General features: G+C 52.4%; 2 protein-coding genes across 4 annotated transcripts; one reads left to right on the plus strand and one right to left on the minus strand.

Annotated features, from left to right (window-relative positions):
* Positions 1-363: 363 nt before the first annotated feature.
* Positions 364-4,889, plus strand: UTP11 (UTP11 small subunit processome component). The gene is made up of 8 exons (XM_052698723.1): positions 364-508; positions 604-665; positions 1,107-1,209; positions 1,454-1,567; positions 2,035-2,128; positions 2,435-2,565; positions 3,915-4,025; positions 4,611-4,889. The coding sequence occupies exons 1-8, from the start codon at positions 446-448 to the stop codon at positions 4,692-4,694; spliced, it is 762 nt and encodes a 253-aa protein (XP_052554683.1). The 5' UTR covers positions 364-445; the 3' UTR covers positions 4,695-4,889.
* Positions 4,890-15,308: 10,419 nt separating this feature from the next.
* POU3F1 (POU class 3 homeobox 1) lies at positions 15,309-25,293 on the minus strand. Of its 3 annotated transcripts, XR_008210233.1 has the most exons (6): positions 21,681-22,006; positions 21,300-21,567; positions 19,340-19,648; positions 16,261-16,414; positions 15,983-16,112; positions 15,309-15,353 (listed from the first exon to the last, which is right to left on the minus strand). XR_008210233.1 is itself a non-coding variant. In XM_052698816.1 (1 exon), the coding sequence occupies exon 1, from the start codon at positions 25,265-25,267 to the stop codon at positions 24,143-24,145; it is 1,125 nt and encodes a 374-aa protein (XP_052554776.1). In that variant the 5' UTR covers positions 25,268-25,293; the 3' UTR covers positions 23,622-24,142. The 3 variants fall into 3 exon arrangements, 1 of the variants encoding a protein (XP_052554776.1); XR_008210232.1 differs by lacking the exons at positions 15,309-15,353; positions 15,983-16,112; positions 16,261-16,414; ... (1 more) ...; positions 21,300-21,567; positions 21,681-22,006 and adding exons at positions 23,023-23,164; positions 23,969-25,293; XM_052698816.1 differs by lacking the exons at positions 15,309-15,353; positions 15,983-16,112; positions 16,261-16,414; ... (1 more) ...; positions 21,300-21,567; positions 21,681-22,006 and adding an exon at positions 23,622-25,293.

A 25,293-nucleotide genomic window follows, 5' to 3' on the forward strand; every position in this document is an offset into this window, starting at 1 on the left:
TGCGCCGTGAGGAGGTGAAGGAGCCCCGCGTGCCGCCTGGAGCTCCAGCTCCCCACGGGCACGGCGCTGCGTGGCCCTCATGGCGCACAACGGGAGCGGGAACGGCCTCTGCCCGGCGATAGGACGGAGAACTACGGGCCGGGCCGCGGCTTAGCGTAGGGAGCAACGACCGAGCCTCGGGACGGGGTCGAGCCCAGCCCCACAGTGCGGGGAGCCGCGGAGACGCGGGAAGAGCAAAGCGCACGAGCCGAGGGTGGCAGCAGAGCGCGGGATGAGCGCCGCTGTCGCCATGGAGACAGCGTGGTGACGTTGCGTCGGCGTGGTGACGCCGAGGCGACGTGACTACGTTGCGGCGACGTCGTGACGTCACGCATTCAGGCCCCGCCCCTCAGCGCGGTGAGACCGTCGCTTCGCACGCGGCTGTGCCGTGTCGCGCCGTATCGCGATGTCGGCCGCCTTCAGGAAAGCTGCCAAATCGAGGCAGCGGCAGCACCGCGAGCGGGCACAGGTGGGTGAGCGGCATCGGGGCTTCCCGGACGGATCGCGGGACCTCGGTGAGAGTTCGGTCCTCCGCTTCATCTTCTTCCCTGCCTGTCCCCGCAGCCCGCCTGCAGGAAGAAGCTGGGGCTGCTGGAGAAGAAGCAGGACTACCGGCTGCGGGCACAGTGAGTCGGGGAGCGGGGGGATGCGGGCTAAACGGCTTTATCTCTGTGCTGGAGCCGTTGGAGAGGGTCCAGAGGACGGCTACGAATGTGATCAGCGTTAGATTTGATGTCAGCGGAAGTTCTTTACAGACTGTGGGGAGGAGCTGGAATAGGAAGCCTAGAGAGGCTGTGGATGCTCCATCCCTGGGGGTGTTCAAGACCAGGTTGAATGGAGCCTGGAGTGGCCTGCTCTAGTACCAGAGCTGAAGGTTGGTGGACCTGACTGTGGCTGGGCATTGGAACTCAGTGATCCTTGGGGTCTTTTCCCGCCCAAGCCATTCTATGATCCTTCAGACTGGGACCAAACTGAGCAGCCCAGCACATGGCAACTCTGCATCACTGTGCCTCCTGTCAGGGAATGTGGGCTCAGGGGAACTCTGTGCTGCTCTGCCTTCCTCCCAGGGACTATCACAAGAAGCAAAATGCCCTCCGAGCACTTCAGAAGAAAGCTCTGGACAAGAACCCTGACGAGTTCTACTTCAAAATGATCCGTACGCAGCTCAAGGTGAGAAAGCAGATTGCTTTAAGGTAGGATGACACTCCTGCACCGAGTCACACTTTTTAAAAGTTAGTTCATGTTTTTAATTTAAGAATTAGTAAATAAACCAACAGGCTGGGCTTGGTGCCCATTGCAGTCCTGGAAGAAAATGAGGTGTAACAGACAAAAAGGTTCTGCCTTTATTTAATTTAAATCAGAGCCCATAGTTCTCTGTACCAAGAACTGCATCTACACACTGCACTGTTTTTAGGATGGAGTTCATGTAATTAAGCAGCCAAAGGATGAAGTGACCCCTGAGCAGATGAAACTGATGAAGACACAGGATCTTAAGTATGTGGAAATGAAGAGAGTGGCAGAAGCCAAGGTAATACACTTCATTTTCTCAACGTTTCCCAGTTTGCCTAGAATTGTTCTGTTTACTTTTTTTTTTTTTAGAGTGGTGGTATATATTGTGTCTACATTTAGTGAAATCTGATTTATATAATATTGAAAATTGAAGATGAAAATGTCAGCAGAATTCTGTGTATGGAGCCTACAGAAAGCTGCTAAAGACAATGCTGTACATTATCAGAAAACACAGCAAACCTTTGCATACATTTCAGATGTTAAACATGTTCGTGTCAACAGCATTATTGGTACTGAAGTGGGTAACCTTGACTTGAAAAGGACTTGAAGATAGGACACAAACTAGATGCGTTTTATAATATTAAAAAGAAAAGAAGAGTTCAGGTACTCATAAGCTCGAGGAACAAGCAGGAATTCCCTTCAGAGAGGCATCACTCCACCTTTTAGAGATCTTTGGCAGAACTGCTTACCTGTTGTTTCCTGCAGAAAATCGAAAGGCTGAAGTCGGAGCTCCATCTGCTGGATGTTGAGGGGAAGCAGCCCAACAAGCACACGTTCTTTTTTGATACTAAGAGAGAAGGTAAGATGTAAATAGACTTTGCCAGACATATTTTCCCCCAGTTTGTTTCAGGCGGTGTAAAATGTATAAGGCAGTATTGTGCTTGCTTTATGTGCTGCTATAAAAGAAGATTTTATTCCAGGAGCTCTGGAAGTCTATTTTGATTACTAGAGAAGGCCTCAGTTCTACAGGAGCTATTTAGCTGGGTCTCTCTCTGCTGCTGGCTGTACATAAGCTGCATGTTTGGAAGGTTTGCTGGATGTTAATCCAAGAAGTCTGTGTGAGTTTATTCCTAAAATCTTTTTAATTCTTTTTATAAATTTATAGTTCAAGAGTTTGATATTGCAACTCATCTGAATACTGTTCCAGAGCTGGTAGACAGAGTCTACAACCGACCAACCATTGCAACACTGCAGAAAGAGGCAGTGAAAGGAGCTACTGATCCTGCTCATTTAAAGGTAGTTTTTTTCTTAATGCTTTACTTTTTTAATAGAAATAATAAGCAGTGAGAAGCGTTCATTGGACCATTGTACAGGTGAACAAAGTTGTTCTGTTACCTTGGAATTTTCCTTGGTGACACAAGGCTGTAGTGGGTATCATTTAGTCATCACTTACCTGGAGACTGCAGTCAGATCTTCTGGACCAAGGTGGAGAACTTGTTTGGTTGTGTCCCAGTCCACTGGGGATGATAAACCAAGAGCTGTGAAGTTTGGGGCAGAAAGGAGCAGTTCCTGTCTGATGAGGATGCTTCATTGACTCCTGTAAAAAAAACCAAAAACCAACAAACCTGCATCCCTGAACCTGAAGCAAATGTTTCTATTAAAGTCCTTTGTAAAATCTATTTGCCTGTACTGTATTACCAGCAGTAACAGTACTCTAGCAGAAGTAATAATTCTTCAGGATGAATTACTTGCACAATCAACTTTGATTCTGATGTTTTAATATTACAGCACTCTGCCCTAGAAGTAGCTAAACCTGGCTTTAACAGTGGAAACACCTCTTAATTAGTTTAGATATTGGGCAGTTCTATAAGCTGAAGCCAGTGTGTGTAAGGTAAAAATAAACTTGTCTTAAACTGCTGTGTGGTAAATTTGTAACCTGTTGTTTTCTGAACCAGATGTCAGATAACAAACACCCTCTGGTCTCTTCCATCTTGCCAGCTTTCTTGGTTTGGCTTGTCAGTAAAGCAGTTGAACGAGTTTTCTCTCTAAATGTCTGAGTCACATTGTAAGCTTGTTTGGATCCGTTCTCCTTAATTTAATGACTTCAATCACACCTGCTGTAACACCTTTTTGTGCTGGGAAAACCATCAGCTAAACATGACCAAACAAGTTGCATTTTGGGAGGCCTCTCTGCAGTTTCTGTGCACTTCAGGAATTGATCTCATTCATCCAGAGTGAAAAAAGACATCTGTGAGTTTTCCCTTATGGAATTAAATGCTCTTTTGCACTCAACATTGAAATTAAGAGCTGTAAAACTGAAACTCTGCCTGCTTACCAAATTGTGTTCCACAGCATCTCAGCTAGAAAACATGGTGCTTTTTATTTGCAGATTTTTTTTCCTATGGTTTAGATTGAGGAGATTAAAACAAGTATGAAGAATAAAGACCTAACTGAAAAACCAGTCTGAAAATCAAGATATTAAACAGTTCTCCGGAATCCAACCACAACACTGAAGCAGCATTCTTTAATAAGATTGAAATGTAAAAAATGTTTGTGAGGTCCAAGTGCCTCAGAATAGGTCAGCTGTGAACTGTAGTGTCTTGTTCCTCGTTCTTAGAAATGCTTCTTTTTTTTTCCCCTTCCAGAAATTAGACCAACAAAGGAAGAATCAGTACGACCTCCTGAAGCAGCGCATTGAGCGAGAGAAGAGCATGTTTGTGATTGCACAGAAAATCCAGACACGTAAAGATCTTTTGGTGAGAGCTCTTAACTGTTTCTCTGGAGCTGTTTTGCTGGGTCTGGATGTCTGTGTATCAGTTTCTTCGCTCTTTGTTTTGCCATGACTTTGTTTTTAGCAGTTACCTGGAAATGTGATCTTCTTTAATATGGAGAAAGCAAGGCAGTGATTTTGTGAGGCCTTCAGACTGTGACAAATGTATGCCTGCTAATCCAACTTTATCACATCAACAACAAAGGCTCAACTTTGAGCACGCAGTCATCTTTAAAATGTTGTCATCACCTCTCAAACACTAAAAAGTAGCAGAGGGAAGGAAGCAGTTCTCTTGGTTCCAAGCTCTTAACCCAGTGACCAAGAAGAACTCTCCCCATTGGCGTTTGCACTCACTGGTGCTTTTGAACAAAACAGATTTTCTGCCCGACGAACTAAGGACAGAGAGAGCAGATGGAAATGTAATTCCAGTCTAAACAGTGGAAAGTGACCATTTTTCAGGAATGCTTTGTCAAACTCCAGACAGGGACTTCATAACATAAGGTTAAAAAAAAAACAACACACATGACAGCAGATAAAATCATTGCTCTTTTTTTCCCCTCCCCTTTTCTAGGACAAAACTCATAAAGTAAAGGTGAAGAAGGAGACAAAAGATGGCCCAGCTATTTACAAATTCAAGTTCCAGCGGAAGCGTTGATCGTTCCATTGAAGAAGCACTGCTGCAGTCCTTGTTTAGGAAGAGTTTTTTCCTGGTGGTGAAGGATCTGTTTGCTTTTTGTCACAGCCTAACGCTTGGTTGAAACAAATTACCACGGGTCTGCAGTAGCCATAAATATATTTTATCTAATTAATTGATTAATAAATCAAAGAGTTTGTTCTCTTGGTATTTACAGTGGGAAGCCGCAAGAGGTGCCTGTCTGTCCTAGTAATACACACCACAAACCATCCTTGTGAAGTCAAGGTCAGAATACAGAGACTGGGAGATGCAGGCAGCACACAAGGTAACAAATGCTGGAACAGTTTCTGTTTAAGTTCTTGGACCACTGCAGTGCCTAAACCATCCGACTTCAGAGCAGTTCTTTTTAGCTGAGTTTTCAAAACAGGTTAAAATCGAATCATGATCCTCCCAGTGACTATTTTTGCCCCACATCCTTCTTATTTTCCTCTTCTGCTTTATCTGTCTGCACTTTGAAATTTGAGAGGTGAAAGACATCAGCTAACGATGGCACCTGACTTCTGCAATGCAGCCTTAGCAAAGACTCTTTTGGAATGGCTCTGGAAGCAGAGGAATGTTTCACTCCATAGAACAGAGAAACGCTGTTTCTGTAGCTGAGAAGAGCACATTTGTAGGTGTAGCTGTGCTTATTTTACCCTGTGCCTTACAACAGAGCAGTGCCCACGTAACCAAACTGCCAGTGCGACCAGCAAGTGTGAGCAGAGAGGCAATACTGAGATGCACAGACAAGGACAGGCGATCCAAAAGGCAAATGTGGGACAAAAGTTTGTGCTGTTTATGTTGTGCTGGTTGCAGCATTGGTAGTTGGGAGGGGGTTTCAACTGAAAACAATGAAGACATATCACTGGAGCAGTTCAGGCAAGTAGGAGAGCCTGGGCGTAAACATTCCTTTTCTTATCTCTTTGCTTGGAATACAGCTGCCAATAGTAAGCATATGCCTATGCCAAGATGGTTAAAAAAAAGATGCTCTTCCCAAGCCCATCCCATTCGGTTTTCCCATATAGGCTCAAACACGACTCTTTTTTAGGTGCTGAAATGCAGCTTTGGCTGTTATTTCTGCCATTGCAAAAGTTCCAAATCCAGCAAGAGCTCTGCAGTGTTGTTTTTCCTCTGGGAGGCACGAAGGGAGGAGCTGTGCTTTGCCCTTAAAAGCAACAAAGACTTCTCCACATGCAACAAGTTTTGCTAATTCGCTACTGATGGCGTAATGGAAATCTCCCGTCTGAAAACGAGGTGGAAAAAAAGAAAAGACGGGGAAAAACTCAACTCTTCTCCTTCCCGATAGGAAACGAGGTCGGGGCCGGCAGAGGGCAGCAGCAGCGCACGGCCAGGCTGCGGGGGGAGCAGAACAGCCCTTCTCTATTACTACAAAGGTTTCTTGGCTTCCAGACTGCAATAAGGGCAGACTTTGCTTCTTTGGCAGAGATTTTTACTAAACCTGAGGATTTGAGCAGTGTAATTTCTGAACTTGGAAAGCTTCAGTTAGCAATAGTCAAGAGACATATGAGAAGAGGGATGAAAAGCATGCGAGAAAAAAGCAAGCTCTAAGTGTCAGCTGTATTTCTGGGACTTTATAATTGTGTTGGAGAAGCACACCAAGCTCCCAGCACAGTGGCTGGACTGAGATTTGTAAGAATAAATATTTTACCTACACTGAGTGTTGCTGAAGAGGATGAGGAAGGCAGGAAGGAGGTGCTGCAGCCTGGCAGCGGCTGAGAGCAACAGCCTGAACAAGAGCCCACGAGTTGGTGCTGCGAGTGCCTCTGAGCCCTGTGGTAGATTGAGTGCTGCAATGGGCACAAATCCCTGGAAGACAGCCATTGCTCCCCAGTTGAAGGGGTGAGATATTATGGGGTGTAGCAGGTAGCTGCAAGGCTTTGAACTGTCAGTGCTGCTCACTGTGGAAGATCCTAAGGTGGGTGCCATAGCCACAGCTCTCCTGGTGCTGCCCTCAGCCTGCACACAAGTGTTAAGAGCTTTTGGGGGAGACAACAGCTCTGTGCAATCTGTACAGGGCACGCAGAGCAAAAGCTGTACTTCTTCTCAGCTACTTTCTGCTGGGACACTAGGGAAATCTCACCAAAGAGAAACAGGGCATCCAGACTTCAGATGAATTCCCACTGGGATGGATGAAAGAGCTGCTCAGATGCAGAAGGGCAGCAGGGAGCCTTACAGGACTGAGGACCTGCTCCTTCAGCCAAGAAAGACAAAGGCAATACAAGTGCCTTGGGAAGCAAGCAGCATGTACTGCTGATGGCAGAGAGAAGAGCTGTTCACCAACAAAAGTGCACACAAGCTGCCCAGGAACAAATCTGGGCTGGAAATCAAGTTTTCTAGGAGGTTCTGGAAAAGCCTCTTGATAAAAGAGATTGAAGCAAAAACATCCTTTGTGATGAGGGTTGCAGGACAGCCGTGCTTGCCAGCAGGCAGCCCCATCTCTGCAAGGAACCAAACCCCTCCCTGCAGCTCATCCCCCAGACCTCACCCTTGTTGATGCCTCAAGCCCTCACCCCAAGCAGTGAAATCCTTCTGTGAGAGCCTGGGGAGAGCCAACCCCAGACATGAACCCACTGCCCACCCAACCACAGTGGGAGATCTGAAGGGCCCCACTGATGGGATCCCCATAGGACCAGGACTGCCTGCAGCAATTTTCTACCTGCAATAATTACAGTATCAAAAGGCTGAACCAACAGGTTCTTTAGCAAGGAGATTCCCTGCAGCTTGCAAGATACAGATATCAAAATACCCCACAGATTCAGCTCGGGTTTCAGGTGACTCAGAGTAATATTGTGCCATTTAATAATTTCATGTAATTCCTTGTTCAAGCTGGAGAACTCAATTGGTAATGGCTGTCTATAAAAGTTAATAGCAGGCTACATTAAAACACTTGTAAGATTATCTCTAGGCAACTGTAACGGTTTGTTAGCAGCAGGAGGGCCACCACCAACCCTTCAGCTTTGAGAACTGTTTCCTGCAGACCTCATTTTTGGGTTCCAAACTGGCCTGGAAGGCAGCACAGTGGGACACCCTGCCCCACTCAGAACCAGAAGCCAGCATACCTGAGGGCTGCTGATGGGTCTGCAGCAGTCACAGTGCTCAGATCCTGGTGCTCCCATTTTCTGTGTGCTATCAGCAAGGAGATCCCACCCCAGCACCCACCAGTCAGTGTGCAGCATCACTTACCTTGTGCCCAGGTACTGGGGGGCTCTGCTCCAGGTGCTGATGTCCCATTGCTCTCCATAGGGAGTGATGTGGGGACACAGCCACTCCCAGAGCCCCTTGTCCTCATGTGGGGTTCAGCCAGGGCAAGCAGCCCAAGGGCACTGAGGAGAGAAGGGTGGCAGAGCTCCTCGATGCTCAGCACAGCAGGGAGCTGAAAGAGCAGGATGTAAATCAGGAGGCACTAATTGCTGCTCTGCACAGCTGGCCTCCAGCTCTACTCCACAGGCTCCCAGCCCACCAGGACACGACTGCTCCTCCCCCCAAGTCTGAGCATTGCCCCAACACCTGCAGACATTCCCCCCTCCCCCCAGACATCACTCCTGCCCAATTCAAATTCAATTACAGAGGGTTTAGGCCAAATAAATACTTGCTGCTGCCTCTGTTGGGAGATGAGCATCATCAGAGCAGGCCACGCTGAAAATAGCAAATATTTGCTGGATTTCTATCCCAGCAGCTTTTGGTGCCTCAAGAGCAGGAAGGTGAGCTCTGAGGAAGGAGCCCATTATTTGGTGAAAGCATATTCCCAGACATCCCTAGCTTGGCATACCGAAGGCTGAAACAGTAAGTTAGTGCATATAGATCATCATTTACTGAAGCACAAGCCCTGGTGCACCTTTCTAGGGAAGCTCTAATTTATTATGCATTGTCATTAGCTGCAGCAGGGCCTTCATTAGAGCTAGAGTTAAGGTCTGTTTTGGCTGCCTCATCAGCATCAGTGAACTGCGTCCCTGCGAGGTTTGATACAATTTAATTAACCTAATTAAAAGCTCTGATTGCAGAGATGATTGGGGTAGAGCCAGCAGCAACTGCATATTTATAACGAGCTGGAAGGTGTGGGACTGGAGCCAAATGATATGCATCTCTAATGAGCTGGTGCTATTGAAGTGTGGATTTGGAACACTAACATTTATTTTTGGCAACAATGGCCAGTTTATCTTCATGATAGAAGTGATCACAGCTTGATCTCATGTAGCAGGGAGCTCAGCGCTGCTCTCCCTGGGCCTCTGCAGCTGAGGAGGGGAGAGACCCCCGCTGGCACCCCCAGCCCGCTGCTCCCCAGTGCACTGCAGGCTGCCCTTGGTGTGCACACGATCCTGAGCATGGTCTGGCACCCCTGCTAAACCAGGTGGGAGAGCCTGAGCCCTAGATAGCAAGCTGTGCTGTAGCACCCACGGCAGGGGCTCACAGGTTTCTGCAACTCTGGCTGATAGGGCTGGGAAATACCAGCACCTGGCTTTGCTCTACCCAGTGCCACGGGGAGGGATGTGAACAGCTTTTCTTCTCCTGTTTAAGGACAGAGATGGGAATTCCTGCATCTCTGAGCTGCCTCGCTGCCCTGGTGCACCTCTGTGTGTGCTGGTGGGGGTCGCCCTGTGGGTGGCACCCACTGTGATTGTGGGCATCGCTGCTGAGCCAGCCTGTGGCCTGCCCTGTAAGGGGGGGGGCTGCCCCTGTACTCCCAGCCCTGCCTGTCCCTGCCGTGGGGTCAGGGCATGAGGGAGGTGGGCGACAACTGCAGGACATTCCTCCGCTCGGAAAACTTGATCCGCATTAATTGTGCTGAAAGGAGCCCTTCTGATAACGAGTACGGAATGGAAGCGTAGATAATACTCATCTCTGAGTGCCATTAATCTTTAAAACTGGAACAATAAGTGAAAACACTGCAGGGCATATGAAGCAAGGTGTGATTCACATCTGCTCCTCCGCGGCCGCCGCCTGATTTATTGGCGCGGGGCGACTTTTCCTGCGCGGTTTCAACAGAACCTCGTTACATAACACTGCACGCTGTTTGCTCACCTCCATCAATCACAGCTTCTCTTCTGACCCCCCCTTCTCCCCACCCGATGCGGGAGCACCCAGGAGTCCCTGAGCCCAGCAGGGAGCTCAGCCTTCCCCGGTGCATCTCACACCGCTGAAGCCTTCTCTCAATGACAGGATGAGTTTCCTGTGCTCCCCACATCCCCTGCCCCCGGTCATGCCACATCCATCTTCCCGTTTGATGCCTTTCATTCTCATGCAGCTCTCTCTGGGATTCGCTTTCTTTTATTGAAATGGTGGGTTTGCTGCAGTGACCTTTCTGCTGGCTCCGAGGGGAGGTGGGCAGCAGCAGTCCCAGGAAGGCGCTGACCTGTGGCTTTGAACGAGTTCAAAGCATTGCTTCCCTCTGCCTTTTGGCCATAGCCCTCAATAGAGCCCTCAGACTGATTTTCTTCCCCCCGTGCCTGAAAAGACATCACCAGAGACATTTCCCCTTGCAGCCTCTTTAATATTTACGCTGACTTTGTGAGTGGATAATATATTCCACTTTCTTTAGCCCGCTGAAAGCTGGCATTCCTCTTTGCAGTGCAGTTGGAGTTAGCGTTGCGTACAGGGCTGGAGCCATCCGGGGGATGCAGGTGGTCCTGGACCACAGTTGCTGCCTGCATCCCATCCCATGAAACTGTCTTGGGACAGCTCTGACATGGTCCTGCCCAGTCCTCATCCCGTCTGCAGAGATGAACCCTGAAACTGTGCTCTGAGTTTCGCCACTCTGAGCTGCAGTGATGGCAGAGAAGTGCAGAGGGAACGATGCCACCGGTAAAATCATGACACAGAAGGACCTCTCCAGTCTTTGCCATTTTCATTTGGGCATAAACATCTTTCCTGGCCTGGTGAACACCCAAACTCCAGCCAGGAGCATCAGATGTGGGCTGCAGGGTGCCGTGCGTGTACTATGCCTGGCTCCATGTAGCATGGAAAGCCTGCAGGCAAGGTGCAACATCCTGCCCCAACAAATGCCACCAGGCCAAGTGCTCACTGGGACAAAAACCCACCCTCACCTCCGGAGAGGACAGAACAGAGCCTCAAAGCAGCAGCTGTGGTTACAGCTGTGGTCACAGGCATAGGGAAGAGCTCTCTGCTTCCTTGCAGAGGTGATGTGGGAGAGGACAGGTCCAGGCCAGGTGTTCCCACTGGGGACATGGATCAGGCCTGAGGTGGCCCTTAGGTGCCCAGTGTGTGATGGACATGATGAGGCACACAGCTGCGCAGGGGTCACATTTTTTCAGCCCCGTGTTGCCCCAGCAAACAAATGTCCCAGGATGCAGACAATAATGTTTTTATGAGCCTCTAAATTCTAGCCTCAAACGCTCTTTGTAGTGGACTAATAGCCAACACGTGGCCCTTCGTCTCATGCTGAACTTTTGTGGTCCTGCAGGGGAAGAAAAGGCCCTGGTGAGCATTTACACTGAGCACTTTGTTCTCACAGATTTGTAGAGCAGAGAGAATAATGTATTGAGACTCTCAGCCCGTGCCAGTTTGGCTTCATTTGTCCTTCTGAACTTGCCCTGAGAGATAATGTTTCCTTCTAATCTGCTGCCGTCCACCTACAGCAGGGACCCAGTGAATAATTCTTCCAAACAAGCCTTTATTCTTAAGCCTCTATCAGGCCCTAACCCTTTCTCCCCCTTACAGAGTAATTGTTGTGTTCATTACATGATAATGGCCCGAGCTGTATTCCAGCCCACACTTGCCATGGCCACACAAACAAGGTTCAGGCTGCTCTGCTCTCAGGATAATGCTGCTCATTTGGCATTATTTGAAGGAATGTGCCAGGCATCCAGCAGCAGGCATGCTGCCTTGTCCTGCGTCAGCGCCGCCGTCAGATGCAGCGCATTGCGCTCCCGCGAGAACCCAACGCATCCTCCAAGAGCTGGGGCTTCATTTTCCTGCACGTGATAAGAAAAGGCTGTTGTACCTCTGTGGGAAGGAGGCACAAGGAAGAGGAAACGAGGCTCGGAAGTCTCTGGTTCATGGAACAAATCTTTTCTGCTCAGGTACTTGCATCGCCTTTTCACAATGATATTTTAATAAGCCTACAGAAGCCTCACAAATTGCCCTCTCCATCTGTAGGAGATGGGGAGCTCCTAGGGGATACACACAGCGTGTGCAGCAGCAGACCATCAGCCTGCTGCCCAGGAAGGCACTCTGCCACTGGTGCCCCTCTGAGCACATGTGGTCAGGAGGGCAGGGATGGATGCTAGCTCTGTGCAGCTCTGGTCAATGCTTGCCAAGGGGGAAGGGAGGTCTTGTTCAGGCAATCCAAGACAAAAACCCCTGGGGTGCAGCTTCATGCACACACATATATCAGAACATGCAGGTATGTGATATTTGCAGTCACGCTCAAGATTTCCTTCATTACAAAGCAATGGTGAAAAAAAGCCCAGAAAGGCAATGGCAGAAGCTGGATGTCCTCAGCCCATCCTGCAGCCCCTGCAAACCCCCTCCTCCCCAAAACACGGCCATTGCCCCATCCCCAGGGTGAGATCCTGCCACAGGCAAAGCCACCGCCCCGCGTGGGACAGCCTGTTCCCAGGGTGCTCCAAAAACCTGAGCGGAATCAGCAGTGTCCTTTGTACATCTCAGGGCTGGGCTGCTGCCAAATTCCTCTGCACCCACTGCTCCATTCCATGCGTCAATCATTTCTTGGCAACACGAGAAGAGTCGGGAGGCAGCTTCAGACAGTTCAGTTGCTTTCATTTAAAGGTGAAAAATACACAGTGCACAAGAAGGGGCTGCTCTGCCTGCACAGCAAGCAAGCTGAACCTTCCTGTTACAAAAGGAAAAGCAGCAACAGGAGGCAGAGCTGGATGTTCTGGGAGCCCGCAGCATCCCAGTGCCGACTGGCAGTGCTGGCAGTGGGGCCCTTGGGAACAGAACAGGAAAGTCTGGGTGACTCAGAGTTCCCTGGCATGGGCACAGTGGTTCCAGGTGAGCACAGCCAGGGATGTGCTCCTGGGCAGGGACCTGGAGCAGTGGATTAAGGCTGGGAGCGCCCATGGAGCAGTGGGGCACGGCCACCAGCAACAGGTGCATAGGGAGCGAGAGCAGAAGCTGCAGATATCGCTGCTCCAAAAAGGCAAGAGGAATGGGCATCAGAACAGAGGAACTTCAACGGCCCAGCTGTGCCTGCAGCCCTGCACGGCCAGTGCCCAGACCCCAGCTCTGCAGGTGGGTTCAGCAAGCGAACAGCCCCAGGACATCACGCTTTGCCCTGGGGTCAGGAGCACCAGTTGGGGTCAGCAAACTGCCCCACGGCTTTCCTAGTGCTGAATGCTCCCCATGGCTCTCTGCCTTATTCCTTCCCTTCGCCTCTTCCTCTTGCACAATCACTTTGATCTGCACTGCGGGGGATCACTGTGAAAAATTCACGTTCCATGGACGCTGAGCAGCAGCACTCCTGCAACCCCCAGGGACCCTTCCGTGTGAGACAGAAGCACAGCTCCTTGCACATTGGATCAGGATGGGCTGGGAGTGGTGCCTGCGTGGTGCAGCTGATGGGGAAGCTGTGACCGTGTCCTACCCATCCCAGAGCATCAGGCGGGAGCAGACTGGGAACCATCCCCTCTCTGTGCCGCCAGGCATTGGGAGGGAAGGGAAGGGATGCAGCCTGGGGCCGGCACAGCAGGAAGTCAGGCTTGCCGAGCTGGGTGTGGAGCATGTGGGGATGCTTGTCTAGGCTCCCGGAGCATTTTCCAAACACTTTAATTACAGTGATTTATAAGGCAAAAGTGTGGGGGCGAGAGCTTGGGAAAGGCATTAGCAGGTTTGTTCCGAGGCTCTAATCAGGGGAAGGTGATGTGGAGTGGTGGGGGGAGGCTGCAGAACCTCTCTGGATGCCAGGGTTGTGCTCACAGCATCCCTGAGACCTCAGTGCAGGATGTGCTCTGGTGGGGACCAGCAGCAGGAGCATCACCAGCACCCAGTGCCCATCCCCTGCACTGCAGAAGCCCCTTCTCTTGAGACTCCATCACGTTACATGTGTACACTTCCACGTTCACACACAAACCCCCCCCATTCCTGCAGCTTTCTGACCTCAGAACCAACAGCTCCCAGAGCCACGCAGAGTGCTACGGGGCAGCAGCTCTTCATTTTAAACCTCCATCCCCCCAGCCTGGTTCGCTCCAAGCTCTGTCACTCCTCCAGCACCCTGATTACACCGGAGGAAGAAAAAGAAACATCAGGCTGCTGTCCTGGCTGGTGGCACAGCACATAGCCCAGCCCCAGGCCAACCATGGGGACGCAGAGTATTGGGCTGGCGGCTCTGACCCCGAGCTGCCACCGGACATGGCCCCAGCGGGGTGGCCAGAGCCCATGTCACCCCTGCTGCATTCCTGCTCCTTGGCCTGCTTTGTGATAAATAACCTTTTCCTGTCCTTTTTGACACTGATGTTTATTGATGGTTGAGATCCCTCGCAGCACCGCACATCCCGCGGCCGTGGAGCCGGCTCTGCTCAGCCAGGCTGCCTGCAGCCCCTCTAAACACGTTGTGCCCAGATGTGTCGGGGTGGCCGTTGGCATCATCTCCCACTGAAACACACCACAAGGGACAGGGTGAAAAAAGAGAGTCCTTTAAATAAACCCATCCCTGCATCCCAAAGGAGAGCCATCTCTGCAGGCAGTGCTCAGCATCCCCAGCTGGGCAGAGAACTGCTGCTGTTGGACAACATCCCAATGGCGAAGGGTCCATCCTCAGCCCCAGAACAGGGTTGCAAACGTCCTCAGGATGCCCTGTGGTCACAGCAGACAGCAGCTGTAGGCCAGGGCAGCTGGTGCACATCTGCACCAAACCCACACCGTGTTGGGTGCACACCGCCCTGCCCCACCCGGGCAGGATTTGCTGATTAAGGGATAAGTAATCACTCTCCAACCCAAAGCTCACGTTATCACTTAATTGAATGCAATTGATTGAGAAGCTAAAAGCAGCCCTGGCTTACAGTGTTGCAGATGGTGCCTGGGAGTAGGGCAGCACGCTGAACCCTTAAAAGCATTGGCATCAAGGGCAGACGCAGACTTGCTCTCCTAAACTGTCATTATTATGGACGGGAACCAGCAGCAGCAGGGCAGCTCCAGGGGAACATTACTTATCGTGCCTGAAGCCTGCACAAACAACCTCTTATTCTTGCCCCTTCTGCCCCCGGTGGGCGGGTTGTGCTCCCACGGAGAGTTCAAGGGAAGGAAGTGTGCATCTGCAGGGCCATGTGGGGGCAGCAGGCTCTGAAGTGCTCTGAGCTCGAGCCCAGAGCGCGGGCATGGAGCCCGGCAGCCCCTGCTGCCCCAGCACCGGGGAGATGTGGGATCAGCCCCCATCACAGCCGGCCCCAGCGAGGGAAAGAACAGATGCTGGGCTCCTCAAAGCACGGGGAGTTGGGATGCAGGACTGGGGCATTTCTGCACTGCAAGCAGCGTCTCTGCTTGTGCAAATGAATGTGCATGCACTGAACCCGGTGGCAGAACACCACAGGACATCTCACCTGATGTTGCTTTCCCCGCTGCTGCCCAGGCGTGCTCAGCTTTTGCTCACCTTGTGCTCATCTTTCCCCTTCGGTTGTGTTTTTCATGCAGTCGGTGCTAGCAGCTCTGCAGAAGGAGGTGCATACTTTATTAACTCAGCTACTTTCTTCCCCGCTAATTAAAATCAAACTACAGCTGATGCACGCTGCATACTTTGCAGCTATAAAGCAACCTGCTTTCCTGCTCTGCTCTGTGAAACCTCCATCAGAAGCAATTTTATCTGCCTGCTGAGCTGAGCATGGTGCGGCCCTGTGGAAGTAGAGGCGTCTGAGGATGCATCGGACCAGAGCCCTCGGAACCCAAAGCTTCAGGCTCCAAGTCTGAGCCTGCTTGAGGTCAGGCAGTCTGAGAGGAAGAGCACCAGTACAGCATCCACACAGCTCATCATGCTGCTTGCATGGCAAACGAGCCAAAGAACAGAGCGAGCCTCTCCACACAGAGCCTGGGGAGGGGGAGTACCCTGGTAACCTCCAGTCCACATCCCCAGATGAAGCCATTGCATGGGGGTTTTCTTCCTCAGGAAGGGATGGAGTTTCTGCAAATAGCTGAGACTTTCCCCCATGGCCCTCGTGTTGGTGCTGGCAGACGCCATGTTGGAAGCAATACATCATCAATGGAAGGTACCTAATGATATATTGCCTTAATACATCACCATAGCAACAGGGCTCTAATAATGTATTATTCTAATGCGTTACCCAAGCACACGTTCCTCCTGATGATGTATGGCCGGGATCGCCGTGCTCCGCCAAGTCCAGATGCAGTGCAGCTCCCCTGGGTGCCATATGCTGTCCCATAGCAGTGCCACCATCACACGGATACACCGAGCTGGGGGTTCAGGGAGGGACACCTCTCACAGGAATGGGAGCTGCTGGGTGCTGGTGTCATCCTGCACAGTGAGGTACAGCAGCGTATCTGGAAATGACACAGAGCTTTCTCCCACCCCTGGACGGAGGTAGAGATGGGCAGTGCTCACCTTGACTGCCACTGATGCGTCTCCAGAGTGACAGCACAGTGCTCACACAGCTGCCATGCGTTCCATCCCGGCACTTGGGGAGTTCAGTGGGGAGATGCTGGCAGCTGTGTGCTCCTCCAGCCCCATCCAAGGTAGCGTGGCCTTGGGCTCGCTCCTTCACAAGGAAAATGCCAGCTGGAATTCTCCTGCCACCCCTCACAGGGACAGCATTGTTCCCAATTCACACTATCTTTTTGACCATTCAAATGCCATTCATTCAGTCACCCCGATGCGTAGGACAGTTATCCGAAATGTTTTCCCAAACAGCGTAGTGACTATAGAGCAACAATTCATGGAATTGCTCAGGGACATCTGCACAGAGCGGGGCTGAATGCGCTCTGTGTGGAGCCTGGATTCCGCTGCCATGGCTGAATGAAGGGCAGGAGGAACTGCTTCAGCAGTGCCATTCCACACTGAGCTCCCAGCAGAGCCATCTGACCAACGCAGGGAAGGCCGCATCGTGCTCCCTCTGCTCTGCCCGCTGTGCAGGGACTGCAGGCAAAGCCCTCGCAGAAGCCCCTGGAGAGTGAAAGCTAATTAGCAGCTTAACGCTAATTACAGCTGCAGCTTATTTTGTCCTCGGTCATAAAAAGAGCAGCAGTGCTGCCTGCAGCCATTGGACTAAGGATGCTCTGGGGATCCAGACAGCCCTGTGTGGGGCTGCGTGTCCCCACGGATGGGGCAGCACTGCAGTGCCCCTTCCAGCCCTGCAGATGGGAAGCAGAAGGGAAAACACGGCCTGAGAGCAGCGAGGAGACAACGTGCTCCATGGTGCTGTCCCACACAGTATGAGGCAATGTGGGGTCAGCCCAAAGCCAAGCTAGGACACAGGGACAGCATTGGAATGGGCACTTTGGGCACTCAGATCTGGAGTGCCCTGAGCATCCTGCCCAGGAGCCATTTCACCCAGCACAGCCCAGCAGCATCCCTGTCACACCACCTGGCCAGCACAGGCCTTGGGGTGGCTCACGACCATTCCCTGACACGTTCCTGCTATTGGGGTGCAGAAGCCTTCCCTGTGCCACAGAGCTCCTGCACAGCGTCCAGCACTTCAGGGGGACAGCAGTGACAAATTGCAGAGTCTGCAGCACAGAAAAAGGGAAACAGAGGGACCAAAGGGGAAATGATTGTGTTATCGATAGAGCTTCCAGCAGCTGATGGATGAGGACACCCAAATGACTGTTTAAGGTTTCAGGAGAAGCCTTCCAAGTGGCACAGCGAGGGCAAAGCTGGGATTAACTGTAGCTCCTGAGGGAGTCCTGCAGAGATGTGCCCTCACCGTGCTGCACTGCAGGCAGGGGACATTCCCCTTGTCCTCATGGGGCCAGGAACAACAGTGACACACAGCTTGGTGGGACCCTTCCAAATCCCTGAGATTTTCACCACCTGAATCCTTTCTGAACAGTTTCCAGAGTCACCAGAATTAAAAGCAGAGAACATCACCTTCTAATCTGGGAAGCCAGGTTTACAGAGCATCAGCCAGCCCTGTTCTAAAGAAAGGGGAATACCCCCCAAGCACAGCAGGAGGGGCAGCCACAGCCCCACAGTGCCATATGTTGGGCACAGCCCTGAAAGGCAGCAGGCAGCTCCGTGCTGAGATCTGGCACAACTCCAGGCTGAGGTTCCAAGGGAAAATTTGTAGATCGAATGTTAATGAATATTATTGCTGTTATCTGGAAAGGCTGTGCTGACTTCACTCTGCTGCCAATTGCAAATAGTGATTATTTTTCCCCCCCCCTTGTAACTGATAGCAATTCCAGCACAGCTGATGATTCAGGAGAAGCAACCAAAGGTGGATGGGAACAGGCGACCCTCATCACACCCAGCTCTGACACTTCCAACAACACTCACTCTGAGATCTTCATTGCCTGGATCCCATCTGCCTTTCCTCTTGCAAACTCATCGTGCTCCATAACCACCCCCGGCCCCACTAAGAAGCATCAAAAGAATCCTAACTGCATAAATCACGCTGTAGGTCTGTGGAGAAAGAGGCAGGCAGGGACTGCTATGAATGCAGAACTGCCATGAAGCCATGCCCGGTGCATGGGATGGGGCTCTGCTGGTGGAGCCTCCTGGGGGAGCAGCAGGGAGGAAGGGTGCTGCAGCCACCCCAAAGGGACCCCCATCCTCCCCCCACTGCAGCATCCCAGCGTGATTTATGTGGCACTTGGGCAATTGATGTGCTTTGTGCCTGGGGACAGCTAAATGGTAGCTCTGTCATTAGTTTAAGCAGAGGTTAAAGGTGATCAATAACAAGGGTTTCATGCCCAATTGATCACCCCCTTGCTATTTATTTGTAGCTTTTGCTTACCATCCCGTGCTGCTTTTAGAAATAGTAATTAAAGACATAACAAGCGTTCCGCAAAGCAGAATATCAAGCACTGCTGCTATCGATCCCATTCTCTCCCTCTCACTGCTGTTGCCCTGTGTCTATCCCTGCATCAGCTGGGAGCTGCAGGCACTGGGATGGGCTGCACTCCCCCGTGGAGCTGGACCAGCCACCAGGTCCCTGCAGCACCCAGATGCAGCCCCACACTGCACCGCAGCACCCAAATACAGCATCCAGAGGCGACCTGCAGAGGGATCTGCACATGGGATCTGCTATCTGCACTGGAAAGAAACAGCTCAAATTGTAAAGCGGCACTGGATCAGCAAAAGCAATTTGGTGATGTTGGAAAGGGTTTCGGGTCATGTGCTTCTGGTGGGTTTCTGGGATGCAGCTGACAGACGTGGTGAGGCTGGGATGTGGGACAGGACTGCTGCTGGGCCCTGGGTGGAGCAGAGCATGGTGCGATGCAGCCAGAACAGCCCAATAACCTGAAGGAGCAATGGAGTGAGAACCAACGATGGGATGCTTCCAGAGCTGGGAAACTCATTTCTTCAGCTCACAAAGTTCTCACTGGAAAAAGTAAATTGCACGCTGCTATTGAGAGTCAATGAAGTCATGTTTGGAAAACAAAATGCTAAGAGTCCTTCTACCAGGAGCAAAGCCCCTTTGTGCTGCAACGGCCACGAATGAGAACACAGCTCTCCCACCTACCTCTGCTCCACACGGGGCAGAAGGGACCAAAGGGACCCAGCGCTGCGGCTGCCTGAAGTGGATGCAGGAGATGCTCCCTGGGAGGGCAGTGGGATTCCTCAGCTCAGCACTATGCAGTCATTCCAGCTCTGCTCTGCGATAATGTTTAAAGAAAGACAAAGCAGAAATCCCCCACCCCACAGGAATGCGAAGCCCCAGCAGTTTCCTCTGCTCTTCAGCCCTCGAGCAGTGAGGAGAGCCCACCTTTGTGACTTAACATTTGTGACACCGTAGAGATTAATATCACCAGAAAATAGCATTTCTTGTTATCTGCAAGGAAGCAAGCAGAACAACCAGGAGTAAAGCCCTGCAGCTCCAGTGTAGACTAGAGGAAAATGTGCTGCTGTCACCACCGTACCACTGCTATTAGCATGGCAGTTCCCAGTCTGAAAAGCCATCACCTGCCCCTACCTCGGTTTGACTTAGAATTAACTGTGAAAACCTTCACCATTTTCAAACTAGACACATATGCAATTAAAGACAGCTGATGCAGCGGCCAGACTGTGAAACTGATGTTTGCAATGAATGTGAGAAGAACTCCGCTCTGATCTCCCGGAGTTTTGGCCAGATTTACAGCTCAGCATCACATGAAAGCTGAGAGGCACAACACGCAGAGCTACAGGTGAAGGAAAACCACTGGATGAATTTCCACAGAAAGAAATATGCAAAGAAATGAAGGAGGGAACGGGCTGCAAAGCTTCAGCCCTCAGCAGACCTCCCTGAGCACGGGGATGGAGCAGCCAGACTGGAAACACCGCAGAAAGATGCTGCTCTGTGTGAGCGCTGACTGCTGTCCTTTTTGGCCTTGTGAGGAATAAAAGCAAAGAGAGCTGGGGGTAAGAAATAGGCAGGTGATCAGGAAAGGGCTGATGTGCTCCAAAAAGAGAAGCTACAAGGAAAATTAATAAGCACTGTGAAAGTTTGGCCTGGACAGCATTCCCCTGTACATCCAGGGCTTAACAACCTTCCCCTGCGCAGCCAGAAGTGACACTCAGCCCAACCAACGGCAGCAGCGAGGCACTGGGGTGGTGGGAGATACCAACAAGCTCTGTGCCACTGCATCTCCACCTGCCTTCACAGCCCCCACCTCCCACTGCCAGGAGACATTTAGTCCTAATTAAAAGGAAGGGAAACTTACATGGGTGAGTTTACACGGACCCCAAAAGCAGATGCCTGCTGTAGATGTGCATCAGTGCAGCGGGTGAGAGCTGCATGCAAGCAATGGGAGCGACGCCGAGCGCCCCGGCTCTGCAGAGCTCTGTGGGGTTTGCATGAAGGACTTCACGAGCACTTAGACACACAGATAAAACAGGTGATGCTGAGCAGCTCCAGCCAAACAACAGCAGCACTGGCACTCAATTAAAACACATGCAAACAACGGCGGCGTTAGCATAGAATTAAAATATCTGCTCAACCGGACGGTGCTGAATATCCTCGCAGGAGAGCAAAGCTGGGAACGGGCAAAGTGCTAACAGCAATGCTCCCAACTTCCATGCAAATCAAGGAGTGTTTCTGCTGCTGTGTTTGGCAGCGAAGGGTTGCAGGCACAGCAGGTGCTGGGCAGGGATCAGGGTGAGCACAAGAACAGGCTCTGCTGGAAGGATGAAGGGACACAGCATCAGCGGCACCGTGTAACCGCGCCTGGAGAGGCACACTGCTGCAGGACAAGCACACCCTGCTGCTCTCCCCAGTGGCTGCAGTCATGTTCTAAGGTAGGAAATCTCAGAATTGAGTTGGATATCACAGAATCACAGAATTGTAGGGGTTGGAAGGGATATTGGCACCACACAGCCTTATCCCAAGCACAGAGAAAGCCGAGCGGCACCTCCCTGCCTTCGTCAACTAGAAGATAAAAATAATTTGGAAAAAAAAATAAAAAAAAAAAAGCCCAACAAATGATGGCTTGCTGAATATTGCTCACCTTACAGAAAGGAGCAATTTTCCTCCAATTGCCAACAGCCAGCATAAAACAGAAGAGCACATAGACAGTGCCCTGTTCTGCACACCAAGAGCTCCGTGCCAGCGCTGTGCTCAGCTCAGCTCCGGGGTGCACAGAACTGCTCCCTTCCCATATCTGCACTCCATACACTGAGTGTTCTGCTGCATTTTTTGGCACTTCTACATCTGCTTCTCCTTCATGCACCAACACCATCCTGCGCCGAACTCTGATACAACCACAGCAGCTCCCACTTGAGGAAAAAAAAACCCAAACAAATGGAAGAAGTCAAACAAAACAAAACAAAACAAGTAACCATGCCTGCAGTAATCGCCATTTAATCCCTGACCAAGAAGACAACAAAACCTCAGCCAGGCGACCCTGGGGGGGGGAGGCACTGCTTTGCAACACAGCTGCAGAAATCAGATGCACCGAGCGGGGTTTCTCTTTGCACAGGAGGGCTCACACAGCAGCGCTGCCGGCGCCTGATCCGAGCTGACACCTCACAACCCAGGGCCGTGCGCCCTCCCAGCGCATCTCATCCATTACAGCAATGCAATGTGAGCGCTGCCCCTTCCTCCCCAGAGCCGGGGCTGTTTGCCAGCCGCGCTGCCTCGGAGGGCAGGAGATGCTGCAGTCGCTCCTGGTGTGGGAAAGCGGCGCAGTTAAAAGCGCTCAGCGCAAACAAGAGTTGCTGTTTAAAGAAGTAAAAAAGGAAAAACAAAAACAAAACCAAACCTCTGCTTTCGTCGGTTTGTTTCCCCTTTTGTTTCCTCCTCCCCGAGAGCCCTGAGGAAGGCAGCAGAGCTGCAGTGGAGCACAATGGTACGTGTGTGCGAGACGCACAAAAGAACGGAGAGGAGAGAGTGCGGAGTTGATGATAAATTTAAATTCCTCTAAGACACATTGACTCAAACTCCCATTTCCAAGAATTTATCATTACACACCTCCACTTTTTTCTTTCAAGCATAAGCTCCAAACAGCCACGTATTTCCTCATTTCTAAAGTGCAGCGCGCATTCAGCGAATACAGAACAATTCAGTAAATACAGCAAAACTTCTGGAATCCAGGACTTGACCACCATTCTGTGCTTTTAGATAAGTCCTGCCTGCAAGGCGCCTCAGCCCGTATCACACCTGAAAACACACAGCCCCACACCTGAGCCCCCTTACTGCTCTCCATTTGGGGGAAGCCAACGCTGCCCCACACTGCAGCACTCCCAGCCCAGCAACACGTTGGGAGCCGTTCCAACGTGCAGCCAAACCACCTCACCAAGTGACTTTATTTTGAAGTCTCAGGAAACCACTTGCTGGAATTTGGGACGAGCAACGCCGTGATATTTTTGTATCTGCTAACATGGGGTGCCTACACGGCAGTGTTGGGAATGGGGTAATTTATAATGTGAATATTGCCAATATTGTGTTGTTGCTTTGGGAAGCGCTGCACGCATATGCGCCCCAAAGGCACAACAAAAAAATCAAGCTGCAATAAATGCAAGAGTTTTCACGTGCGAGTTCCCCAGCGTAAGTTACATTTAATATATAAAAATACATATATCTGAATTTACCTGCAGGCTACCCCCAGAATATCGCCTCTTTATCCCTAGAAAATCCCATCTGAAGGTCGTGGGATGGAATTGGTGCCTGGACTCCAGCAGGGCCACGCTAGGAGCTGAAACCACGGGAAGTTCTCTGCCAAATTAAAAGGAAATTGGATGCTTTACCCCCAGCTCTCAACCGCGCATCCGAGCAGTGGATCTGAGCAGCGCGGGCACACGTGGCACAGTTCCCTCTGCATAAAACACCGCTGGACCCAAAGGACACGCAGTGGCGGCCGCAGTCCCGGCGGTGCTGAAAGAGAAGAGCGACAGGAGATGGGGGTCGGTCCCTCTACACAGCACGGCAGAACTCAGTTCGCAGCTTTCCCTGCGGCAACCGCGACCCATCGGGGCACGAAGCCGTGAGAATTGGGGACACCGAGCGGAACACCTCGGAGCCAAAGAAAAAACCAAACCAAACTAAAAAAAAAACCACAACAACGCGGCGTCTCGAGCTCTGCTCACGGATGTCTGTTATCCCTGCGAGAAGCGGAGAGAAGTTCTGTTCTCTAATCGCGCTGCAAAGCAGAAGTTCGGCGCAGCGTAACGAACTCGCGGCACAGCGGGACGCTCCTTCGGCGCTCCGGAGCGCGGGGTTGGACCGAAGGGCAGCGGGGAGCGCACCGAGGGTGGGATGCTGAGGGGGGCGATAGGGGCCAGATGGACCCCGGCCCGAGGCCGCCCGCTCCCGAAAGACGACACGAGACCGGTTCCTGGGTAAATGGTTTATGTAAGTAATAAAATATTTACTATAACATAAATAGAAACGTACCCTCGCAGTCTACATTGGTTTTGCAATAAAGATACAAACAAATAACAACAAAAAAAAACAACAACAACAAAAAAAACCAAACAAACAAAAACCGAAACCAAAGGGGAAAAGGGGGGGTGGAAGAGGAGGGGGAAATGAACCGAACCGAACCTACCAACGGGAGGGAGAGAGCTCCGCGCACGGTTAGAAAATAAATAGAAAGGGGCCGGGACGGGCAGCGCCGCGTCCTACGGCCGGGCCGGAGCCGGGGGCCCCGCGGGAGGGAATAAATTAGAGATCGCAAACCTTTGGCTACTTCTGCTGCGGCCGCGAGCGGCTCCGGCGCCCGAATAAATAGGGCTGGGGAGGGCGGCCGGGCCGGGCCAGTCCGAGGAAGGAAGGAAGGAAGGAACCGGGGCGCGTCCCGCCGCCCGCGCCCGCTCCGCCGCCGCCGTCGGGGCCCAGCGGCGGGGCCGGCGGTCACGGCACGGCGCCGGGCAGCGCGTGGTGCAGCGGCGAAGTGTCCGCCTGTGCGTAAACGTCCTCCATGGGCGGGTGCGGGAGCCCGGCCGGCGTCATGCGCTTCTCCTTCTGCCGCCGGTTGCAGAACCAGACCCGCACCACCTCCTTCTCCAGCTGCAGGGAGTCCGCCAGGGAGGTGATCTCGTGCGCCGAGGGCTTGGGGCACTTGAGGAAGTGGTTCTCCAGGGCGCCCTTGACGCCCACCTCGATGGAGGTGCGCTTCTTGCGCTTCCTGCCCTGCGCCGCGATCTTGTCCAGGTTGGTGGGGCTGCCCGTGCTGGAGTCCGTCTCCTCCAGCCACTTGTTGAGCAGAGGCTTCAGCTTGCACATGTTCTTGAAGCTCAGCTGCAGCGCCTCGAAGCGGCAGATGGTGGTCTGCGAGAAGACGTTCCCGTAGAGGGTACCGAGCGCCAGCCCCACGTCGGCCTGCGTGAAGCCCAGCTTGATCCGCCGCTGCTTGAACTGCTTGGCGAACTGCTCCAGGTCGTCGGAGCTCGGCGCGTCCTCGTCCGAAGGCTCGGGCGGCCCCAGCGGCGGCGGCGGGGAGGCCGCCAGCTCGTGGCCCGCCGCCTCCTCGGCGCCCAGCGGGTCGCGCAGCCCGTGCCCGTGGTGCAGCGCGGGGCCTGGGGGGCCCAGCATCCCGTTGAGGCCGCCGTAGGGCTGCCCGTAAAGCAGCGGCTGCCCCGACGGCGGCGACATGGGGGGTAGGTGGGGGGGCGGCCCCGCGCCCTGCGCCCAGCCGCCGGCCTGGGGCACCAGGTGCGGCCGCGGGTGGAAGGCGGCGGCGGGGGGCAGCTCCTCGCGGGGCCCTCCCGGGCCGCCCTTGCCGTGCTCGGCCGCCGGCGGGAGGTGCGCGCCGCCTCCTCCTCCTCCGCCGCTGCCCCAGTCCGTACCGGCGCTGGGCAGCCACTGGTGGTGCGCCAACCCGACGGCGTGCCCGGCGGCGGCGGGGGCCAGGCCCTGCAGGTACTCGTGGTGCATCATCTTCTGCACCTCGCGGTACGTGGTGCCTTGATGCAGGCGGTCGCCGTCGGGGTGCAGCAGCGCGGCGGAGCGCGGCAGGTACTGCGCGGCGGCGGCCATGGCCGTCTGCGGGACGCGGCGCCGCG

The sequence above is a fragment of the Tympanuchus pallidicinctus genome, unplaced genomic scaffold (genome assembly GCF_026119805.1).
Source record: "Tympanuchus pallidicinctus isolate F22 unplaced genomic scaffold, pur_lepc_1.0 scaffold33, whole genome shotgun sequence".
In the NCBI taxonomy this organism is placed as follows: Eukaryota; Metazoa; Chordata; class Aves; order Galliformes; family Phasianidae; genus Tympanuchus; species Tympanuchus pallidicinctus.

Excerpts from the sequence above, each read along its gene's own strand:
- UTP11 (XM_052698723.1), top strand. The coding sequence starts at position 446 with ATGTCGGCCGCCTTCAGGAAAGCTGCCAAATCGAGGCAGCGGCAGCAC. Across the intron at positions 2,129-2,434 it reads TTTTGATACTAAGAGAGAAG|TTCAAGAGTTTGATATTGCA; the intron begins GTAAGATGTAAA and ends ATAAATTTATAG. Across the intron at positions 2,566-3,914 it reads CTGATCCTGCTCATTTAAAG|AAATTAGACCAACAAAGGAA; the intron begins GTAGTTTTTTTC and ends TTCCCCTTCCAG.
- POU3F1 (XM_052698816.1), bottom strand. The coding sequence starts at position 25,267 with ATGGCCGCCGCCGCGCAGTACCTGCCGCGCTCCGCCGCGCTGCTGCAC.